The sequence below is a fragment of the Myxine glutinosa genome, chromosome 14 (assembly GCF_964187855.1).
Source record: "Myxine glutinosa chromosome 14, kmMyxGlut1.1, whole genome shotgun sequence".
NCBI lineage: Eukaryota > Metazoa > Chordata > Myxini > Myxiniformes > Myxinidae > Myxine > Myxine glutinosa.
This window is the reverse complement of record NC_136274.1, coordinates 54,898,336-54,921,518: the sequence shown is the minus strand read 5'-3', so window position 1 is coordinate 54,921,518 and position 23,183 is coordinate 54,898,336. Positions and strand designations below refer to the sequence as shown.

The 23,183-nt window shown below is 45.4% G+C and overlaps 1 protein-coding gene across 1 annotated transcript in view; it reads left to right on the top strand.

Moving 5' to 3' along the window:
- Positions 1 to 1,080: 1,080 nt before the first annotated feature.
- Positions 1,081 to 23,183, top strand: part of LOC137439786 (actin remodeling regulator NHS) — a 201,113-nt gene continuing 179,010 nt past the window's right edge. The window contains 1 exon segment of the mRNA XM_078767979.1: positions 1,081 to 1,530. Within this exon segment, the coding sequence (XP_078624105.1) occupies positions 1,263 to 1,530 (268 nt within the window). The 5' untranslated portion in view covers positions 1,081 to 1,262.

Genomic DNA, 23,183 nt, shown 5'->3' with positions numbered 1-23,183 from the left:
GTGTGTGTGTGTGTGTGTGTGTGTGTGTGTGTGTGTGTGTGTGTGTGTGTGTGTGTGTGTGTGTGTGTATGATTATGCAGAACCCTGGGGCAGGGAAGGAGAACACTATAAGACAGACTGGCTGTATTAAGCCGGCTATCTTGTGCTACACGTTTAAGGGACCTTTAATGTGTTTATTCAAACATTTGCAACGTTGCTTCCTGACTCCTCCGAGGTCCCTCGTGGACCCTCGACGAAAGAGAGACGCCAGGTGTCGCTAGTCCTCCGGAGCGTGGATCTGGACCATCAGAACGCGCACGCCACGGAGTGAGGTTTCCGCAAAGAACGAACATTGTAGCTCACATAGTTGTCAACCTTCACCAATGAACACCCGGTGGTCTGTGGACCGACCACTACCAGGAAATCACGAACGTTAACACACCATCAGTCATTTTTTAAGAGCTGGACCGGTAGAGTCTGCCTTGTTTCATCCGAGTTTACATTGGACCGTAAAACTGCCATTCTGGCAACAGCAACATCAGGACGCTGCACGTGTTGAGGATGGAGCTGTTCAGCCGGTTATCCACGCGACATTCACTCGCAGACAAAGGTTCCCGCGGTGTTCGTGTGCACCACTGAAAAGGTCACTGTTAACCGAAGGAACACCACGTGCCCCACACCTCGGTCACCACCCACCTTCACATCACACAACGTACCACCACCACATGGTGAATGCGAGCCACGGTCACACCACATCACGTGCTCACTGATCACATGAACTCTCGCAGGAAACTCCAAGGCACGTGGTCAATGGACCTGCTCTGAACCACCACCACGCACAACCCAAAAGAAGAACTGATTATTTGGTGGGATTTTTTTCTTCCAGGGGGAAATGGGAAAATGATCGAGCGCGGGGGTAAAAGTTTATTTTGATTTCTCCAGTGAACTTCATCAAACAACCTTATTTAGGAAAATCGTCTTCAGGAATTCCCGGGTGAGAGAGGGAGAGGGGTTGGGAGGAGGAGGCTGCGCGGCCCGGTGGAGGGTGGGTGGGGCAGGGCACGTTTTGGGGTTGGATAGGCGAAGCCGTATCGTCGGCTCGAGGCAATTTTTCTCGCGGTTCCGCCGTTACGTCCGGCAGAGACCCGCGTGGGATGCTCGGACCCTTGGGCGCGCCGGGCGCGGGATCCGCCCGAGGTTCACCTGTTGCGCGCCGGACTTGAACCGCTCCACCTGGGCAGGTTGGTTGGGGGACCGACCGTAGCGCGTCCCGTCTCTTCACCATGCCGTTCTACAAGCGGGTGGTGAACGCGCGCGGCGAAGATCCGGGACGAGCTAGACCCGCCCTCGAAGACCTGCGCGGGGTTGCGCACGTGGGTCTGTCCGGAGCTCTGCGCCAGCTGGCTCAGCTGTGCCGACACGCGCTGGGGCTCTTCGCCGAGATCGAGGCGGGAGTCATGCTGGCCACGGAGAGGGGAGCGGCGCTGGAGCGACGCCTGTCCGTGCTGCGGGCCACCTCGGCGGCGCTGGACGCCAAAGGGGAGTCCATTCGTAAGTACCCCGACGCGTGACGTAATATGGTGGCTGATAAAATTTGCGATGTTGTTACCGGTCGGCGCTATGAAACTGCAGCTGCAAGTGTGACGTAACGGCGGCCGATGTGCCGCGTACGTCTTTGCACCTGCGAAGGCATGAGGAGCGCGTGCAAGGAAGTACAGGTGATCGACAGGTGCATTTACCACGTGCACAAGTTGCTCGTCCCGATCCAGTGCACCGTTACGTCATGTACGTTGGTCCGACGTCACGATTGAAAGTTCTCGCTCGAAGGGTTTGAAAGGGCAGGTGCAAGACATCTCGACCTGTTGTTCAATTTGAACCCTCCCTCCCCCCCCCGTCCTCCCCTCCTCCTCCACCTCCTCCTCCCCTCCTCCTCCCCTCCCCTCCTCTCGCCCTCCCCTCCCCTCCCTCCTCCCCTCCTCCTCCCCTCCCCTCCTCTCGCCCTCCCCCTCCACCTCCATCTCCCCCTCCCTCCTCCCCTCCCCTCCTCTCACCCTCCCCCTCCACCTCCCCCTCCCTCCTCCCCCGGCTTCCCCTCCTCCTCCACCTCCTCCACCTCCTCCTCCTCCTCCCCCTCCTCCTCCTCCCCCTCCTCCTCCCCTCCGCCTCCTCCTCCCCTCACCTCCACCTCCACCTCCTCACCCTCCTCACCCTTCTCTCCTCTCTCCTCTCCCCTCTCCCCTCTCCCCTCTCTCCTCTCCCCTCTCCCCTCTCCCCCTCTTTCCCCCCTCTCCCCTCTCCCTCTTTCCCCCCTCTCCCCCCTCTCCTTCCTCTGCTCCCCTTCCCCCTTCCCCCCTTCCCCTTTCCCCCCCGTGACCCTAAAGTCCCCCATTGATTGGGTGGAATATCAATGACTTCCCAGAATCATTTTTAATTTATTTATTCAAGACTTTTAAATGAAGAAACACTGACATTGAGCAAACAGCGAGGGTTTACCCCAGGTGGACATTTTTATTGCCTCGAATTGCTCAACTCGATGTAGCGCATCTAAATGCAGGAGTCGCGGCTCCTTCAAAGTGATGAAATCGAATCGGAGATCACCGAACCTGGGCTCAAGTATGGAGGGGATGTGGGTGCAAAACCTATAGGGGGAATCTATAAGGCAAATGCAACAATAATGTTTTATGGACAATGTTTGTACTGATACCTGAACTCGCAACAGGTTCAACGGTTACGTCATAGTGAAAAGCGGCCGATCTAGTGGATAAGATGCTGCAAGTGATCTTCAACAACCTTCAAAGATGTCGTTCTTGTAGTAGCTTTGTGGTGGGGTGATGAGGAACGAGGTGAGCGGTGGTGGGTAGGAGGATGGGTAGGGGTCAACACCTTCATGTCATGTATTTGGCAAGACGGCTTCATAAGTCGCACTCACTACTCCTACCTTGTCAAAGGATGCACTTTCTAATGTTTGGGAATGTCCATGCAGCTCACGGATAGTGTTGCCCACATTGATAAGCAGGATCAGCGATGATGTAGTCGGTGTGGATTCAAGGTTCAGGACCGCTGATTGATCGATTCCCGTAAGGAATCGTCGATCCTGTCTGCCTATCTCCTGATGAATACCAGGCTGGGTTACAGCTTTCTGGCCAGAGATAAAGTAAGGTTTCACCTTTGGGGTGTAAAAATGTTGAGGGGAAAGTGGGTGGGGGTGATATTGAGCAGACCTAGGGTGATGGGCCACCAGATCCACAACCTGGTCGGGAGGCGTTGGGGTTAGGGCATGGGCTTGGGAGGAGGGCGAAGAAGAAGAGCTGTGCCGGAGAGTCGGGAATTGAGAGGGCGATGAGGTTTAATTATTTCAAATTGCTTTATGAAATATTTGGAACCTTCATGGCGACCGGGAGCTGCCATCTGGCCGACATTAAAGCTGTGGGTTTGCGCCAACACAACACGTGGACCAACAACGTTAAGTGAGGTTGTGATGAAGATGGTTTAATATCGTTAAAAGGGGACGAAAGAAAACAAAACGATAGATGAAGTGATATTTCCAAAGTTTGTGTTAAAAAAAGACGAAGAACACGTGCACAGCTTGTTATAAAATAAACATGACCATTGATAAAATAAACATACCCAAGGCCATGTGGTTGGTGGACAGCAGCAGGGGCTAAGAGAGCTCGAGGGCAAAATAGAGCGTGACCTTCTGGATCGTGCGACCAAGGGTCGAATAACAGGAGGCGGAATCGCCGGTAATGATGCTGGCGGAGCTCAGTCCCGACCCGATTGCAGTGGAAATCGTTCAGGCCGTTTGGCAATTACTGCCACCGTCGATCCGGTGGAGCGTTGGCGACCGCGGGCGGAGCGGGTTCCTCGGCGCCCTCGCCAAGCTTCAAAGCGCAGGATGAGCAAGGATTGAGCAATCACCTTGGGGTGATTTATTTATTATTATTTTTTGAGTAAGTGCGTTGGATCCTTCAAGCACGTGTATAGCTCCTCAACATTTGTGGTCTCCTCGCATGTTGAGCTTCAAACGTGTGAACGACGATGTGTTTCGCTGGTGCCTAATTTCTCCAGGAACAGTAATGGTTCGAATCGGATTTCCATCCTCTTCCTCCAGAAACAATGGAATGGCAGTGAAACCAAAGGGTATTTTGGCCTTGTTCCATCTCCATCCACTGATGACCTCATTGGTGGACCCATAGAGTATTTGGCCTGACTGTTCGGGTTTCTTATCACTTTTGTCACTGATTCCTTCCATCACGCACAAAGGAAAATCTTAAGGTTCATCAACAAAGGAAGAGACTAATCTTGAGTAATTCTCGACCTGTTTTAGTGATGCACAAGATGATGGAATCGTTGAAGAATTTCAATTTTTCCTCCCCTGGAATATCCCACGCTCCAGGGCACATGATGTTTATGAAATCCTGTTTGTATCCTAAGGCAGATTGCACACCGTTAGCTTTTTTTAATACACAAGGCTTGATGTGGATGCACTGGGAAAACGCACGGCAGTAGCTGTACCTGCCGGGTTAACGCAGAATGGTGCTATTGATGTGGATAATTAAGGGAAAGGACATGGGAGTGGTTCCACTGGACAATTTACGAGTCACAGGGTATTAGCACAGAGAGTCTCTGGTGGGCGTGGTCTGGACATCTCTGGGTCAGTTGGTGCTCATAATAGCTGTGAGTCTCACAATGTACGTCTCTGTATCCTATAATACAGATGGAAAGGAACAAGTGGGTCAGAGGAGGCTGAGATATCGACTGCTTTACTGTGTATCGCCCGCCATCCAAGACATGTTCATGTGGATATGTGGAAAAACATGGAATCAACACGGGCCTTGGACAGGGAGAGAGGGAAGAGAGAAGGAAATGAATGGTGACAGGGACTGAGATTGAGGAACCTGGAGATTGATGGATGGAGAGAGGGCCCAAATCGAGTCATGAGCAGCAGAATTGTAGTGTTATTTGTCATTGACAAGGTTTTCCTTAAGATCCTCTCAATTTTTTTAATATGTGGATATGTTTCCTTTACATTCCTTCATTCAGGATGATAAGCCCTGGTGTTGGGCAAGCGGCTAGGGTGAGGGCTTAGGATCCTAGGATCCTGGGTTCGAATCCCGGTCAATCGCTGAATTAACGCTAGGGGGTTGACTCAGCCTGTCATCCTTCCGAGGTCGGCAAATTGAGTACCAGTTCACTGGTAATTCCCTGTTTGTCGTAAAAAGGCGACAAAAAGGGTTGGCGTCAGGAAGGGCATCCGGCCGTAAAACATTGCTTCAAAAAGGGGACCAAAAAAACAACAACAACCACGGTCCCCGAAAAAGGCCAACCCCCGCTTGCGGGGAAAAATGGCCTCGAAAGGTGGTTATTCAGGAGCCTGCCAGGCATTTTCTCTCACTATCAGCATTAAGAAGACAGTGGTACTAAGACAGGGAATACCCAACGAACCTTCAATTTTTCTGAATGGAAGTTGTCTTGAGGCAGTCAAGAAATTCACCGAATTAGGATCCACTGTAATCAACAATCTCTTGCTGGAAAAGGAGCTAAGCTGCGACTACTTTCAGCAAACTGACCGGTAGAGCTTGGTACAATCAAACGCTCACCGAATAGACAAAAATAGCCCCTCCCCCACCCCCCCGAGGATGTAGTTCAGACCTCTGCTGATTTGGGGGCAACACGCCATGGGAGCTCCTTGATCCAAAATCGAAAAATCTCAGACTGAGTGATCCTTTGGACCACCGAGTAGAAGGGATGTATCGCGTTTCAGAGCAATCGGTTGATAAATAAAGGACGTGTATGGATCTGAAGTTTTCTGAGGGCAAGCCCCCCCCCCACCCCATTTAAGTTTAGGGCTTAACCCCTCCTGGGAGCTCCTATGATATGAAATTGAAAAATCAAAGCCTGAGCGGTTGTGCGGGATACTGTCTTGTATTCATGTGTCAACTTTCAGAACAATCAGCTGGATGATAAGGGAGGCGTAGCAAAAATAGCAAAAAGTTAACCGACAACTGGACGGACAGACGTCCGGACATCTTGACCCGTTTTGTAAGTTAATCTCTTTGAGAATCGAGATGATATGACCTATAAATGCTCGTGTACAAGGCCTGTGCACTGAGCATCCTTCTGTATAGAAGTGAAACATGGACAACGCATTCTCAACAAGAAGAGGCATGAAACAGCTTCCACCTACGCTATCTACGCCCCATCCTTGGCATCAAGCAGCAGACCAAGCTACAAGCACAGAGGTCCTTGCGAAGGCAAATATACCAAGCGTGACAGTCATACTGAAGCAGAGATGACTACCTTGGCTGGGACACCTCAGCAGAACTGAAGATGGATGCATACCCAAGGAGATGCTCCATGGTGAATTATCAGAAGGAACAAGAAACATTGGATGCTCCAAGCGACTCTTCAAAGACTCATGCAAGTGTAGCATGAAAGAATTTGGGATAAACCCAGAAAAGTGGGAAGAACTGGCTAGTGGACGGGACAAGTGGCATCGCCAACTCCTTTGAGGTATCGAGGACCATGACACCATCTATTTGCTACAACTTGAAGAGAAGCGAGCTCACAGAATGAATGGAAGTGGCCCTCCAACTACCAGATTGTGACATCTACGTGTGCAATAACTGCTTCGGCAAATGCAAGTCTTGGATTGGGTTGACGCTCATCAGCATGGATTGGTTGCGGAGTTGCATTGAAGAGGCGCACACGAGGCAGCAGCATGATCCGGACTTTTTTGGGATGAAGTTTCAGATCAGCTCAGTTTCGGCTCAGGATCTGAGGGAAATGATTTGGCTTGTGGTACAACTGAGACGAACCGGAGAAGAGCCATGCTTTGAGGCAAAGATTGTTCACCAGTTCCGATTGGCTGCTACTTCAGTGGAAATTCCATTTTTTTCATATCAACAGAATTCTTCGGGGCTTCTCGGCTTCGTAAAATCTGCCAAAGTAATCTGTGCCTCAGTGGGTCTAACAGGTGTGCGCGGAGCTCGGTTACAATCGGAGCGCGTGCAGTATTTGGTCAAATTAACATTCTGCTCGAATGCCCAAAATGAACAGAATGCTCTTGGAATATTAAGGGGCCGGCCATATTGGGAATACTACGGTTTGGTTACCAGCAGGTGGGTGTGAGAACACCGAGACAGCTCTTTGGAATCGCGTGGTTGTGGCTACAGGTGGCTTTTGGTCAACGAAGTGAAAATGGCCATTGAAAACGGGACCGTGCAATATTTCTTCATTTCCCGGAATTTAGGGGAATCTTTTGGATGAAACCAGGAATTTAGGGGCATCTTTTGGATGAAACCCAGAATTTAGGGGCATCCTTTGGATGAAACCCGGAATTTAGGGGCATCTTTTGGATGAAACCCGGAATTTAGGGGCATCTTTTGGATGAAACCCGGAATTTAGGAGCATCTTTTGCATGAACCCTGGAATTTAGGGGCATCTTTTGGATGAAACCCGGAATTTAAGGGCATCTTTCGGATTAAAAAAGCGGATGTTGAAGTCTTAATATTAGGATGTTTTTGGGTTTGTGAGGGGTGCAGAAGCCTTTCTAACAGACATTTTGTTTATCTTCGAACACACCGTGGTTGCTCCGGAGGTGTGGCTGTGCCTGCGGAACGGGCAGCGTCACGTCACATAATGAGAATTTTCTTCTGCGAATTATATTTAAAGCTTTCTGTGCAAAACAATTACGAAACTTCACCTATTTCCACTCGTCTCGCGTAATTCCGATGCGTCAGGGTGTTCCACAAATATGTTTGCAGTAATAAGCAAGTCTGTTTCGGGAATTCTCCTTTTTTTTTTAGGCAGGTGTCCTTTCTGGGCCACCAGCTGTCTGTGTAGCCATTGTGGATTATAGACGTCAAAACGTCTCTCTTGAACAGTGAAGGCAGACAGCTTTCCTCTGAACAAGCTTGCATTTCAATGAGTGTGTGCCGCCTACTACTTCGACAACTACTACTGCTGCTACTACTTAAAAGATAGCTTGGGTATGCACACTCACCTCTGAGTTGGTTCACCTGGGTTTGAATCTCCACCTAGCTATAATCTATTCAACCGGATATTTCGCATGCACGGAAAAGTATTAATCGGAGCATCATACGTGAGGTGTGCCACCTGATTGCACCTGATAGCCAGCACTGATCGTCGGTGGATGCCAACGATGCCAATGTGTCTTTGGTGAAGACGAAGCGAGTTATTGCCGGCACCCTGAACACATTCCAAATCCCTGCCGAAAACGGCAGGTAGTAGGTGGTCCAGTCTTCTGGCATATCCTTTGACACCAGGTGACACTGCTCATACAACCTCATAGTACAGATGTTGTCCTGGATAGCCAATTGAATGTACCCATGTTGCTGGAATGTCACATGTGAGTGGCCATCTTGTACTACGAAGGGCAACCATGACTTCTTTAATGGCCCCAATTATTTCCACTTTTTTCTGGGGTTGGATGGGGAAGGTGGTTAGGTCAATTCTTTCTCAAACCGGTTGGTCAGGCATCGCGTTCAACTAAAGGGACAGGAATTAGGCACCTGGCGAGGGTGCCAGCGATAACTCGCCGACTCGTTGTGAAAGACACCGTGGGATCTTTGACCAGCACTCATGGCCTGGGCTGGCAGGGGAGTCCTTTGGCTTAATGCCCATCCGATGGAAGGCACACACTGCTATTGATGCCTCGCCCTGTATGTGAAACACCAGGTTAGCAATTTGTAGCCTGTCAAGATTCCCGACCAGGCCAGAAAGCTCAGAGGTGAGTGTGCATACCTACCAGCGGCGAGTCAGAGGTGAGTGCGGTGAGTGTGCATCTCAATAATCCCACCCGCTCATTCCTGGCTCGTAAAACATCCAAAATATTGTAAACAACACATTCTCATTTGAAAGGCCAACCTTATTGCCAAGTTGCTATTTTCATCTGGAGATTTTATCTTGCGTAGATATTTTGGAACACACACAGCATAAATCCAGTTTGACTTAAAAGGTAAAAATAAAAAGCATTTTTGATTAACATTCTTTTTCATATGCAGTCTTCTTCTTTTTCCTTATTAGTCACAATTATTCCCACGTTCTTGCGCGGTTGGTCGAGGGAAGTTTTTTTTGGCTCGTCTTTCATGAATCGGCTCGCCTGGCTAGGTCGGAATTTCGACGAAGTAGGAATTTGTGCACGTTGCCATTGATAGCTCGCCTACTCTTCGTGAAGGACACCGTGGGAATCTTTAATGTCCATCTACTCATGCCGGCAGACGGGACGCCCAGTTTAACGTCCATCTGAGGGACGGCACACACGTTGATGAACCACCCTGCCTGTGAAACACCGGGTTGACAGTTTATTTTGGCTCCAAAATACAAATGTGTGAGTGTGGGTGTGTGTGTGTGTGTATATATATGTAAATATATGCAAATATATTCAATTATGTATATAGATAATATATATATATATATATATATATATATATATATATATATATATATATATATATACTGTATATATATATATATATATATATATACAGACTTGGCATTTAATATGGAATTTTTTTTTTTTTTCACTTGGGTTTACTTTCTTAACTCAGTATATCAATCTGGTGAGTTTCTTTTACACTTTGGTGATTTATTTGTTAAAAGAACCATGTCACTGATTGTCTGTCGCAGCAAGAAGTCAACAACAGGATTATATCACAGGTGGCGTGGCAAAATGTACAGACAGGTGCATTTGACGATTGGCTTCACAGTCGGGTATACAAGGGTTGTTGCGTTCTGTATTAGTGGAAAACAACTGCTGCACGTCTCCAAAAGTTATTGCCGCTTCCTCTGGAGATGGTCCGTCAACTCGACAATGCTGTTTGTCATGGAGTGGTGGCTTTACGAAATTACAGCATAAAAGAGCATGCTATTGCTCGGGAGTATGGCATCACTCAAGGTTTGGTGTCAAAGATCCTGAAACAAAATGCTCAAAGGGGTGTCCCTAATCCAATACCGAGGCCAGGACGTCCCCGCAGAACCACAAGGAGGGATGATCGCCAGCTGCACCGGTTAGTCCGCAATGGCCGTACCAAGTCAGCTAATCGGCTTAGGGCTGAGTGGCAGCAACTGACAAATGTGCCTGTATCCAGAAGGCTAGTCAACCAACGACTGGTTCAAAGCAGGCTATCGTGCCAGGCGTCACCTGAGAAAGCCACGCCTGACCACACAACACTGCCAGCGCCGATTGCAGTGGGCCAGAGAGCACCGTCAATGGCAGCCAGGACACTGGAATCATGTGATCTTCAGTGACGAGTCTAGATTTCTGGTCTATCGTCAAGATGGCCGCGTCCGAGTGCGCAGACAAGTGCATGAAGCCTACAACAAAGATTGTATAGTGCCAAGAGTCCAAGCTGGAGGTGGTGGGGTGACCGTTTGGGCTGCTTTTCATGCAGGGGGCAAAACTGACCTGGTTGTTCTGAATGGAAACCTGAACCAGTTCAAGTACAGGGCCATTCTGGAAGAAACATTGCTTCCATTTGCTCGTGCAGCCTTTCGAGGAAACTTTGTCTTCCAAGATGACAATGCATGGCCTCATCGTGCTCGCATGATCCAACATTTTCTTGCTGACCATGGTGTAGAGCATATGGAGTGGCCTGCCATGTCCCCGGATATGAATCCGATAGAGAACTTGTGGGCAGAATTAACGCGTCAAATCGACCACTTGGACCAGCAGCCGACATCTGTGCGTGAATTGCGGCAGGCTATTGTCACTGCATGGCAAGAGATTCCTGTCCAAACCTTGGCAAATCTCGTGAACAGCATGCCTCAACGTGTCCGTGCTCTCCTGAATGCTCGTGGGGGTTACACGAAGAACTGAAGTGTAATTTTACTGTCGGTAATCCCAATCGTAATTTAACTTTTGTTTTTGTTTAAATTTTTTTTGGCTAATGTGCAAAATAAAGAGATACTTCTGGAAAACGTACAGAAGTTTAACACAGTACTGTTCATGAATTGAGTTCGATATCAGTTTACATCACTTTCAAGGATCAATTTATTTGTTTCAAAATGTCAAATGTGGTTTTTGTTTCCTTTAAAGGTCACATTAACAAAATCTTCAATAATTTCAACATAATTCCAATGAACTTTTGGTTCTAAGACATCTTGAAAAGTAAGTTCACCCCCACAAAAAAAATTCCATATTAAATGCCAAGTCTGTATATATACACAAAGAATTAAGTTAAGCACCCCCCCCCGTTTTTTTACAACCTCGCACATTACAAGTTTGTTGTCGTCAAAACAGTGTAATATACCCATGATATTGCTATATTTTCTGGAGAAGTGATATTATGGTCACATAAAAACATAACAATCATGCCGTTTTCAATATTTTATTCTGAATAATTTAAGGTGAAATTTTTTGGGAATTTTAGGCATATTTTCACCTCAATTTAAGTATGGAGCTATAGGTCCATCACGGACAGTGTGGATGACGTTTATGTTTTCTAACGTACAGTCATTGTTCTGAGAAGACCTCTAGCGATCTTTGCGTCAATAACGTGTGTAGGACCCACGTGATCGGATCACTGACTCAACCAATCACTTTTTTTCACTTTGATCACTCAATTTCATCAATGGATAATTGCTAATGTCATACCAATCATTATTTGATCTCACATACCTTAGAATATATGCCAATGTATACATATACACAAAGAATATATATTAGGGGGTGCTTACCTTAATTCGTTGTGTAGGGGTGCTTAACTTAATTCTTTGTGTATATATATACATTTATACCCTGCGCATCGCAGGAGCGTGACCAAGGCTTGGCGTCAGGAAGGGCATCCGGCCATAAAAACATTGCCTCAAACAGGGAACCATGATTGTCATGGGGCCCGCAAGGCTAACCCCCCACTCTAGCGGGGAAAATGGCCTTAAAACGATCATTCATATTTTTATATATATACAGTCACGTGAAAAAGTAAGTACACCTCATGGAAAGTTTTGACTTTTTCAACATATTTCAAAATACAGCTACTTGATCTTCATTTCAACAATATTGATAGATAAAGATGATATAATATAACAAATATCATGAAACATTAACATTTTGTAGTCCATTGTATAATTTAAATAAACATAAATGCAAATTTCGCATGTGGAAAAAGTAAATACACCCCTACATTTATCACTCCTTCAAATAAATAAAATTAGAATCAGGTGCACCAACTCAGGTGCAAATGATTAGAACATCATTAGAGAGGATCTTGGAGGAACCTGTCTTATTTAAACCTCAGACATTTAGTTTGGTTTGCTCTTTGTTGTTGAAGTGTGCGGCGTCACCATGCCTAGATCAAAAGAGCTCTCTGAGGCCTTCAGAAAGAAGGTTATAGATGCCTACGAGTCTGGGAAGGGATTTAAAAAGATCTCCAAACAATTTGAAATCAATCATTCGACTGTCCGGAAGATCATCGACAAGTGGAGAAGATTCCAAACAACTGCCAACTTGTTCAGGCCAGGCCGCCCCAGCAAGTTCAGCCCGAGAGCAGACCGGAAGATGCTAGAAGAAGTCTCGAAGAACCCCAGAATGTCATCATGGGACCGACAGGTAGCTCTTGCCACTGTTTATGTCAAAGTGCACGAGTCTACCATTAGAAAGAGGCTGCACAAATTTGATCTGCATGGGAGGTGTGCCAGGAGGAAACCTTTGCTGTCCAGAAAGCACTTCTGACGCACAAAGCACTGGAAAGCACTTCTTGCGGACTAACCAGCACTTCTGGAACAATGTGCTCTGGACAGATGAGTCAAAGGTAGAGCTATTTGGCCACAGTACCAGAAGACATGTTTGGCGAAAACCAAAGACAGCATTTGACCACAAGAACCTGATACCAACTGTAAAGCATGGTGGTGGAAATATTATGGTTTGGGGCCGCTTTGCTGCATCAGGGCCTGGGCAGCTCACCATCATAGAATCCACTATGAATTCATTGTACCAGAGGGTGCTTGAGGATAATGTGAGGCCATCTGTCGGAGTGTTGAAGCTCAACCGAAGGTAGACCTTGCAACATGACGATGACCCTAAACATACCAGTAAATCCACCAAGGAATGGCTGAAAAGAAAGAAATGGAGGGTTCTGGAATGGCCAAGTCAAAGCCCGGATCTAAATCCCATCGAGATGTTGTGGGGGGATTTGAAACGAGCTGTGCATGCAAGAAACCCCTCAAACATCACACAGCTGAAAGAATTCTGCATGGAGGAGTGGGCAAGAATTTCTCCCAGTCGATGTCAGAGACTGGTAGACAGTTATAAGAAACGCCTACTTGAGGTTGTTTCTGCCAAAGGGGGCAATACCACCTATTAGAGCCAAGGGTGTACTTACTTTTTCCACATGCAAAATTTGCATTTATGTTTATTTAAATTATACAATGGACTACAAAATGTAAATGTTTCATGATATTTGTTATGTTATATCACCTTTATCTATCAATATTGTTGAAATGAAGATCAAATAGCTATATGTTGAAATATGTTGAAAAAGTCAAAATTTTACGTGGGGTGTACTTACTTTTTCACGTGACTGTACATACATACAAACATACAAGAATATAAGACCCATCGCTTCGCTGACGGAAATACTAATGTTTGCTGTGGTGGATAATCTATGGGGGAATAAAACAAAAGGATTCCTGGGAGATCCTGCTCTCCGTGCAAGGATAACCAACCGTGCAGGTGTTGGCATTTGCAGTTTTTACACGCGTGTCAATGTACCAATAGAAAAAAAACAATTTACATATTTTTTTGGGCTCACAAAGACTCACGGGAGTTACCCGAATCCACCGTAGTTGGATTTATTTAAATCCGTTAATCCGTTCTCAAGTTATTACAAACAGACACAGCTGCTTTTATCATATAGAAATACTGTATATATATATATATATATATATATATATATATATATATATATATATATATATATATATATATATATATATATATATATATATATATATATTATATATCTATCTATAATTCCAGTAATCTCTGTGTGTGTGTGTGTATGTGTGTGTGTATGTGTGTGTGTATGTCTGTGTGTCTGTGACCGCTGTTTCTCGACAACCACGGGTCCGATATACTTGAAACTTGCCAGGTATATTGCTGGGGACCCGAGGATGTGCCTTTTCAAGGTTTCATATTAATCGGACAAGTAGTTACCGAGCTATGGTGATTTAGCCGTTCGCCGTTCGCTTTGGCTTTGCGAATGGACCGAACCATTTCATGTAAATAGAGGGGGGGGGGGGGGGGGGTTCTACCGTACTCGCAAGCCGTTCGCTTTGGACCAAACCATTTCATGTAAATAGAGGGGGGGGATTGTCACCGTACTCGCAAGCCGTTCGCTTTGGCTTTGCGAATGGACCAAACCATTTCATGTAAATAGAGGGGGGGGATTGTCACCGTACTCGCAAGCCGTTCGCTTTGGCTTTGCGAATGGACCAAACCATTTCATGTAAATAGAGGGGGGGGGGGGATATAATTTTAGATATATATATAGTACGGGCAGGCCCTAGTATATATAAAATTTAAGAAACAGGAAGTAAATTCCTGCTTGGGGCTAGTGTGAAAAAATTCTGACTCAACCTGGGACTCGAACCCAGGAACCTCATCACCTACGCGGTGACAGCCCATTGAGCTATTGAGTCTGTGGGATATCCTCAGAGATTTCTCACACTAACACTGCGAGCTTTATAATGGCCGATGTCTTGCGTGCCTGCTAGGCAGACCCCGGATGTGAGTGTATGTATGTGTATGTAAGTGTGAAAGTGCATTGAAGATGAACTCATCTAACAATTTAAGAAACAGGAAGTAAATTCCTGCGTGGGGCTTGTGTCAAAAACTTCTGACTCAACCCGGAACTCGAACCCAGGAACTCATCACTTCATATATATATATATACTGTATATAGAAAGTTCTTGCACGGCTATTCTTTTTGCCATTACTGGTTTTGTTCGTTCATGCAACTTTATTGGCTCTCCGCTTGCATAGCCACGTCTTGGGTGTTTGGATAGAAAAATACCTGGTATTTACTTATGATGTGACCTGGTCCCGCCAGGTTCTAAATCTCGATTTTCCAGTTTCATTGCAAACACCCTGCATTTGGATGATGCAAATTACACTTTCGCTTTGTAATTTTTGGGACAGGGTCTTAAGGAGATGGGTGAAGGCATGCTGTGAGGTATATTTCTGCAGAAAAGGCAAGGCCGCTACTACCTCAAGACTACCTGAACCTTTCCTGTTACTTCAGTACCGGTAACTACTTTGAAAGCTGGAGCAACTTTAAATAAATTTTTGACAAAATCAAATCGCTTATCCATCATGTCACGCAGAGAATACTTTTCTTCAATCCTGTGCGATGTACATTATGCGTCTTTTAAGTTTAAATTGCGAGAAGTCTTGCTTCACTTCATGCTCCCATGATCCCTCAGTGAAGTTAAAAGTTACCTGGGATTCGAAGTAGCACCAGCTGACAGGTTTCTCGCCTCCTCCATGGTAGAGAGCTGTTGTTAGTTAGAGCAGACAAAGGAGCTGCTGCCTTGATTATCAACGTTACTTGTACAATTGAATAAGTGTACTGGTTCTGCTCTGGTGAATTAGGCCTTTGGCCTGCCTTTCCTAGTGCCATCCTGTAGTATGTTTGCAGGTATGCAGGAAATACGTGTAATGAATAAAGGTTCCGTGACCTGTCTGTAGGTAGTCAAATGCACATATGAAAGCATTCTTGTCTGATTAGGATTGAAGGCGGGGGGAGGAGGAGGGGGAGGAGGAGGAGGAGGAGGAGGAGGAGGAGGAGGATGTGGAATGCAGCCATATTCGAGGATATAACTGGCCTTTGAATATGAAAGCAACTGTGTCCTTATTCGATGTTCATTTGCATATGTTAGCTACCTGACAGTTGCCTCGGTTTGTTTTATGCAGATAGGAGGGAAGGAAGAGTGGAAAGTTTTTATTTTCTCTTCTTTAAATATTAACTGCTCATTGTTGGGATTACTGAATAACTTGTGAAGACGTTGTCAGTTCCAAAGTAATTGGCCGCCATTTCCTCTTTTCAAACAACAGATGAACAGTTGATGCAGGATTTTCAATTTTGATACAACATGGATGGTTTCCAGACATCAAATGCTGCAGGGCTGCTCTCAAGGTTGTGTTTTGGCCTTGTGGGCCTCGTTATGCAATTCGTTGTGGGTGTTTGTGTTTGTGTACGTGGCTACCTGGGGCGACCAACTTTCCTCCCACCCGGTCACCTGGGTTCCCAAGTATGCATTGGAGGAGCTCCCTGTCGCTTTATTGTGGGTTTGCTATATAATGCATTCACCTTGAGTCACCAATGCAACATCACAAGAGCTTAAAGATTTTCAGACTTTGTTATGTAATTGTGACGTCCGAACACAACCGTTATCATCATGGTAAGGAGCAGGGTTGGCTTTTAGCCAGGTCAAGAGATAATATAATTGGAGTTGCTTTCCAAGTACGTTCTGATCCAATTTCTTCCATTTTGTTTCTTTCTACACTTCCGACCTTGTACAGTGTACTTCCTCTGATTTTTACACGATGCGAGGTCCACATTCATGATGAGCATCCTCAGCCAGACCGAGGCATCAAACTGAACAGGTTTTAAAATGAGATGTGGACGAGAAAGTCGTGAACGAAGAGAGAAGTGAATGATGGCTTGTATTGTTGTGAACCTTTGTGGCCTAGCTTACTGATACGGTACTTAAATCTCAGGAGGGCGTTTGTGGCCTAGCTTGCTGATACTTGAATCTCAGGAGGCTGTTTGTGGCCTAGCTTGCTTATACTTGAATCTCAGGAGGCTGTTTGTGGCCTAGCTTGCTGATACTTGAATCTCAGGAGGCTGTTTGTGGCCTCGCTTGCTGATATTTAAATCTCAGGAGGCTGTTTGTGGCCTAGCTTGCTGATACTTGAATCTCAGGAGGCTGTTTGTGGCCTAGCTTGCTGATACTTGAATCTCAGGAGGCTGTTTGTGGCCTAGCTTGCTGATACTTGAATCTCAGGAGGCTGTTTGTGGCCTCGCTTGCTGATATTTAAATCTCAGGAGGCTGTTTGTGGCCTAGCTTGCTGATATTTAAATCTCAGGAGGCTGTTTGTGGCCTGGCTTGCTGATACTTAAATCTCAGGAGGCTGTTTGTGGCCTAGCTTGCTGATACTTGAATCTCAGGAGGCTGTTTGTGGCCTCGCTTGCTAATATTTAAATCTCAGGAGGCTGTTTGTGGCCTAGCTTGCTGATACTTGAATCTCAGGAGGCTGTTTGTGGCCTCGCTTGCTAATATTTAAATCTCAGGAGGCTGTTTGTGGCCTAGCTTGCTGATATTTAAATCTCAGGAGGCTGTTTGTGGCCTAGCTTGCTGATACTTAAATCTCAGGAGGCTGTTTGTGGCCTGGTTTGTTGATACTTAAATCTCAAGAGGGTGTTTGTGGCCTCGCTTGCTGATATTTAAATCTCAGGAGGCTGTTTGTGGCCTAGCTTGCTGATACTTGAATCTCAGGAGGCTGTTTGTGGCCTTGCTTGCTGATACTTAAATCTCAGGAGGGTGTTTGTGGCCTCGCTTGCTGATATTTAAATCTCAGGAGGCTGTTTGTGGCCTAGCTTGCTGATACTCAAATCTCAGGAGGGTGTTAGGTTTAGTGAACGAGTAACAGTCAAGGCGAGCAGAATGGCCTAGTGACAGACAAACTCTAATAGAGAGCTTCGAAAGCGAACCTCGATGGCAATTGCATGTATATATGTAAATCCATTCAAAATTTCACTGTCATTCCCCATTCCCTTGGGAAAGAAATTTCATGTTGTCATTTCAAATGTCCCTTCCATGATCCGCCATCTTGTCCCTTCCATGATCCGCCATCTTGCTCACGTGATCTTGCTTTGGTCTGGCGCGACCGATAAATTATTTTCACCTGGTGATTAATATACACTAGAATCCCACATTCTCTGATGTTGAGTTTTTATTTAATTATAATAGGTATTGTTTTTAATGTTTACTTCATCTCTTGGCCTTGCTGTGTTTTAATTTGTTGGGTGTAGTGACTAAGGTAGTGTAGCTGGTGGTACCTCATGAGGTGGTTCATATATCTTAAGATTTTTAATAGAGAGCTTCGTAGGCGAACCTCTATGGCAATTGCATGTATATGTAAATCCATTCAAAATTTCATTGTCATTCCCCATTCCCTTGGAAACAAAATTTCATGTTGTCATTTCAAATGTCCCTTCCATGATCCGCCATCTTGCTCACGTGATCTTGCTTTGCTGGCCGATCTCTCAAGCGTTAAACGAAGGCCACACGAAGAACGTGACGTATTTCCGTTTTATCTTTCTACTTCCGGCTTTCTTCAAATTAAGGCTTAATTTCCATTACGCAATGACAGGAAACAATCCTGAATACACTTTAACTACCTGTCGAGTCGACACAACCACGTAGCTCACATCTCTCAACTAAACAATATAAATAAGCGATCCTTTTTGGAGCCAACCGCGCTAACGATACACCTTTCATCACCGACATTTGCATTTACTTATTAAGCCTTAATTTGAAGAAAGCCGGAAGTCGAAAAATAAAACGGAAATACGTCGAAGCTCTCACTCTAAGCAATGCGTTTTTTCATATTATCATATTATGAAAATACGCATTGCGTAGAGTGAGAGCTTCGTCGACAATGGTCAGTCGATCAGTACGATGGTGGTGGTGATGTCGACTCTAAAGGTAGTTAAAGTGTATTCAGGATTGTTTCCTGTCATTGCGTAATGGAAATTAAGCCTTAATTTGAAGAAAGCCGGAAGTAGAAAATAAAACGGAAATACGGCACGTTCTTCACGTGGCCTTTGTTTAACGCTTGAGAGATCGGCCAGCAAAGCAAGATCACGTGAGCAAGATGGCGGATCATGGAAGGGACATTTGAAATGACCATGAAATTTTGTTTCCAAGGGAATGGGGAATGACAATGAAATTTTGAATGGATTTGCATATACATGCAATTGCCATAGAGGTTCGCTTACGAAGCTCTCTATTAAAAATATTAAGATATATGAACCATCTCATGAGGTACCACCAGCTACACTACCTTAGTCACTACACCCAACACATTAAAACACAGCAAGGCCAAGAGATGAAGTAAACATTAAAAACAATACCTATTATAATTAAATAAAAACACAACATCAGAGAATGTGGGATTCGAGTGTATATTAATCACCAGGTGAAAATAATTTATCGGTCTCACCAGACCAAAGAAAGATCACATGAGCAAGATGGCAGATCATGGAAGGGACATTTGAAATGACAACATGAAATTTTGTTCCCAAGGGAATGGGGAATGACAGTGAAATTTTGAATGGATTTACATATACATGCAATTGCCATAGAGGTTCGCTTATGAAGCTCTCTATGAAGTCGGTGTAGATGGCGGAAAACTGAAATCGGTGTACCTGGCTTAAATGAAGTCGGTGTAGCTGCCGGAGAATTTAAGTCGGTGTAGCTGGCGGAAATGATAAGCGGTTTCGAATTCAAAATCCGTTCTGTACAGTACTGTATTGTAATTTATTGATTTTAATCACCAGGTGAAAATAATTTATCGGTCGCGCCAGACCAAAGCAAGATCACGTGAGCAAGATGGCGGATTATGGAAGGGACAAAATGGCGGATCATGGAAGGGACAAGATGGCGGATCATGGAAGGGACATTTGAAATGACAACATGAAATTTTGTTCCCAAGGGAATGGGGAATGACAGTGAAATTTTGAATGGATTTACATATCTATCTATAATTCCAGTAATCTCTGTTTGTACGTCTGTACGTTTGTACGTCTGTTTGTCTGTGACCGCTGTTTCTCGACAACCACGGGTCCGATATACTTTTAACTTGCCAGGTATATTGCTGGGGACCCGAGGATGTGCCTTTTCAAGGTTTCATATTAATCGGACAATTACTTACCGAGCTATGTCCAAAAAACGATTCAACCAATCAGAGAGCAGCGAACGATCGCGTGTGCCGAACGTGGAGGACACACTCTGCCTCGGATGGCACATTTGAGAGCGTATTCATTTATTTCACGTTTGCAAACTATGTTGGCGTTAAACTATGTTTTAAAACTAATAAAACCGAATTTGCGATTCATTCGCTTTCCTGCGCGTTTGTGCACGCGATGGCGATTTCTTTACCAAACTCCGGAAGCCGTTCGCTTTGGACCAAACCATTGCATGTAAATAGAGGGGGGGGATTGTCACCGTACTCGCAAGCCGTTCGCTTTGGACCAAACCATTTCATGTAAATAGAGGGGGGGGATATAATTTTAGATATAGATATAGTACGGGCAATGCCCTAGTACATGCAATTGCCATAGAGGTTCGCTTACGAAGCTCTCTATCATCGAGGTGTCTGGCCTGGGTTTGAATCCCGACACAGCTATAAACTGTCAATCCCGGTGTTTTGCATTCAGGGCGATTCATCAATGTGTGTGCCATCCCTCGGATGGACTTTAAGGCGGAGGAACTACTTATTTGACAACAATGGTTGTTAGTGGACATTAACGATCCCCTGGTGTCTTTTGTGAAGAGTAGACGGGTTACCGCCATAACCGGACACAAATTACCTTCAGTTTAACGTCAGGCCTGGCCAGCCGGTTCATGAAAAACTGTGACCAAATTTCCACCAGAAGGGAATTATTTGAGTTGTATGAGTTGTAGTTGTAGTAGTAGTAGTAATCGACCATCTGTTTATGATGGGATAAGTAGCTTCAGGGATGTTTGAGTTGCTTTTTGGTTTCTCTTTTTCATCGTTGTTTGGAAATGTAACTTCAAACAGATTCGAGCAATGAACAAATTGGACTGACATGACTCATTCGCTTAGAAATCCTAAAGTGTACCTTTTTCACACCTGAACACAGGTGGAATCATATTTCTGTTAAACAGTTATTTCGAGTTGTAGTTAAGATATGGTTTTTGGAAAAGTTGCAAAACTTCTAATTGACTCATCTGGGGATTTGGGTTCTCTGAAACTCTTATCATCTCATTGTTCCACGAACCTTGACCTCTCTTTCATTCGTGTACCTATTGACGTCCATAATTGCTGATAACTTCGGCGAATCATTCCCTAATTCATACACACATCATTTGAAATTGCATCCATGATAGTCATATGTGCTTTTCCAGTTGAAGCGATGTTTTCCTCCAATGCTCGGATAATGACGGGGGTTACGTGGGTGATCTCACTGGGATTGACCAGGTGCTCCGTGTGACCAAGCAGGTGCAGGCCAAGCACCCACTCAGCAATTTCTACATTTGAGGGCGGTGAAAATGATAGCTCTAAAACGCACATTATTTTCATTTCGTCTCCTGAACCTCCAGGACTTGAAACATTCAGATTATTTTTAAACATACTCTTTGACTGCGTCGGAGGGGGCCAAAGGCCTTCGGGATCTTGGCTTAGAAATCCATGAGGATCCTGCTGGCTTTAATTGTTTTCAGGCCAGTGGGGCCAGGAGGATGCAAACGCATTGTTTCACATTCTTCAAAATCAGGAATCTCCACGTTGTCCTCGTGCAGTGAACTCTGGTTGTGACCGAGCAATCCTCCTTTTGTGGATTGGATGTTGGTGCAACCATGACGTTGATAATTGCGGCCTAGCATGGTGGTCACAGGCCGTGCTTGTGTTTGCCGTGGTGGTTGGGTCAATGGCCTCGTCTGTGTTTGCATTAGTGGTTGGAGGCCATCACCGCAGTTTTACCAACCTGAATCTGCCAAGTTGGAGATCTTATTTTCTTCCTTGAAGTGCTGGCGCTACAGTTTTCTCTGCAGCTGTCCATAGCTTGTTTATATCCCGCCATTGTATCTGCAGAAATAAGAGCCCATCTTTGCTTGCCCTTTTCTGGATTATATCTATCCGAGAGAGTCTTTTGATGTCCACAGGATCCACGCAGGCCACTCTGACCAGGGGCTCAGGTCAGGTCAGCGAGAGGCTCAGCAGAAAGTTGTTGTCAGTGAAACTCTATCGCCCGATCTGCTCTTGTTGTTTCTGAGCAGAGGTGCGTGTGTTCAAAAGGGGAACTGCTAGGCCATACTAAACTCCTCGGCCTGAAGCTAGAGGTCAATGGTCAGAGGTTTTGCTCGGATGTGATGGAGATTCTCTCCGACCTCCACCCCCTAATCCCCATGTACAATTGGACAGATTTTAGGTAGGTGGTGTAGCATTTTCAAATCCATCAAGTTGACCCAAGGGCATTATGGGTGGACTGCCACCACTTATAGACTATATCAGGTGGAGGCAAACAGATGGCCTCCTCTTTGGAGGTTAGTGAACCAGCTGGGCCTTTACCAACAATCCAAGAGCGATGTGGTACATCTCCTGAGATTAGTCGAGCGACATAAGCTTCGGATCCGAAGCCATAATTCTGCGGCCTTCAGTTAAATTTGAACCCACAATCTCCAAGATGCCAATGCAATGTTCTCCATACCACACCACAACCTTACTTACCCACATTGTGAGCTTAATTTGTAATTTGCCCTACTTCGAGACTGATGGTTGATGAGCCATAAAACTACACATGGAGTTCAAAGCGTTCTTCAAATATCACACTCGCAACACGTATGTCCAAGACGTGCCAAGAATATCAAAATTTTAGAAAGCTGCATGTAGAAATGTAAAACACATTTTCTTCATAATTATGCGTACTCGGGTACATATGGAAAAGCCAATGGGATGACGTAGAGGTGGTGCACTTACCTTTGAGCTGTATCATCCGGATTTGATTCTCGATCCGACTTTAAATTGCTCGATTCGTGCTTCACACGCGAGGTTTTCCATCGCAAAATGTGCTTACCGTATATGGATATTAAGCCGGGTGGCCTGCCTGCTGGCATTAATTGGGGTATGTTGAAAAAAACTCACCTTTTTATTTTTTCCAAAAGTAGGTGGGTTATCACCACCACCCCGAATGAATGACAAATTCCTGCTCTGACTACCACTAGGAAGGCAAAGGCAAACCACGTAGTATAACCCTTGTTAAGACTGATTCAGAAGCACCAACGGAGTGACTGAAAAGAATAAGCCAGATAGATAGATTAGAGATCTAAAGAACTCCTTCAACTTGTAATACTTTGAGATGGACAAAAATTAAAATGTCCGTTCGCACAACGATCAACTGTACAACCGTACAACCAAAAAATCCAAACAGCAACCA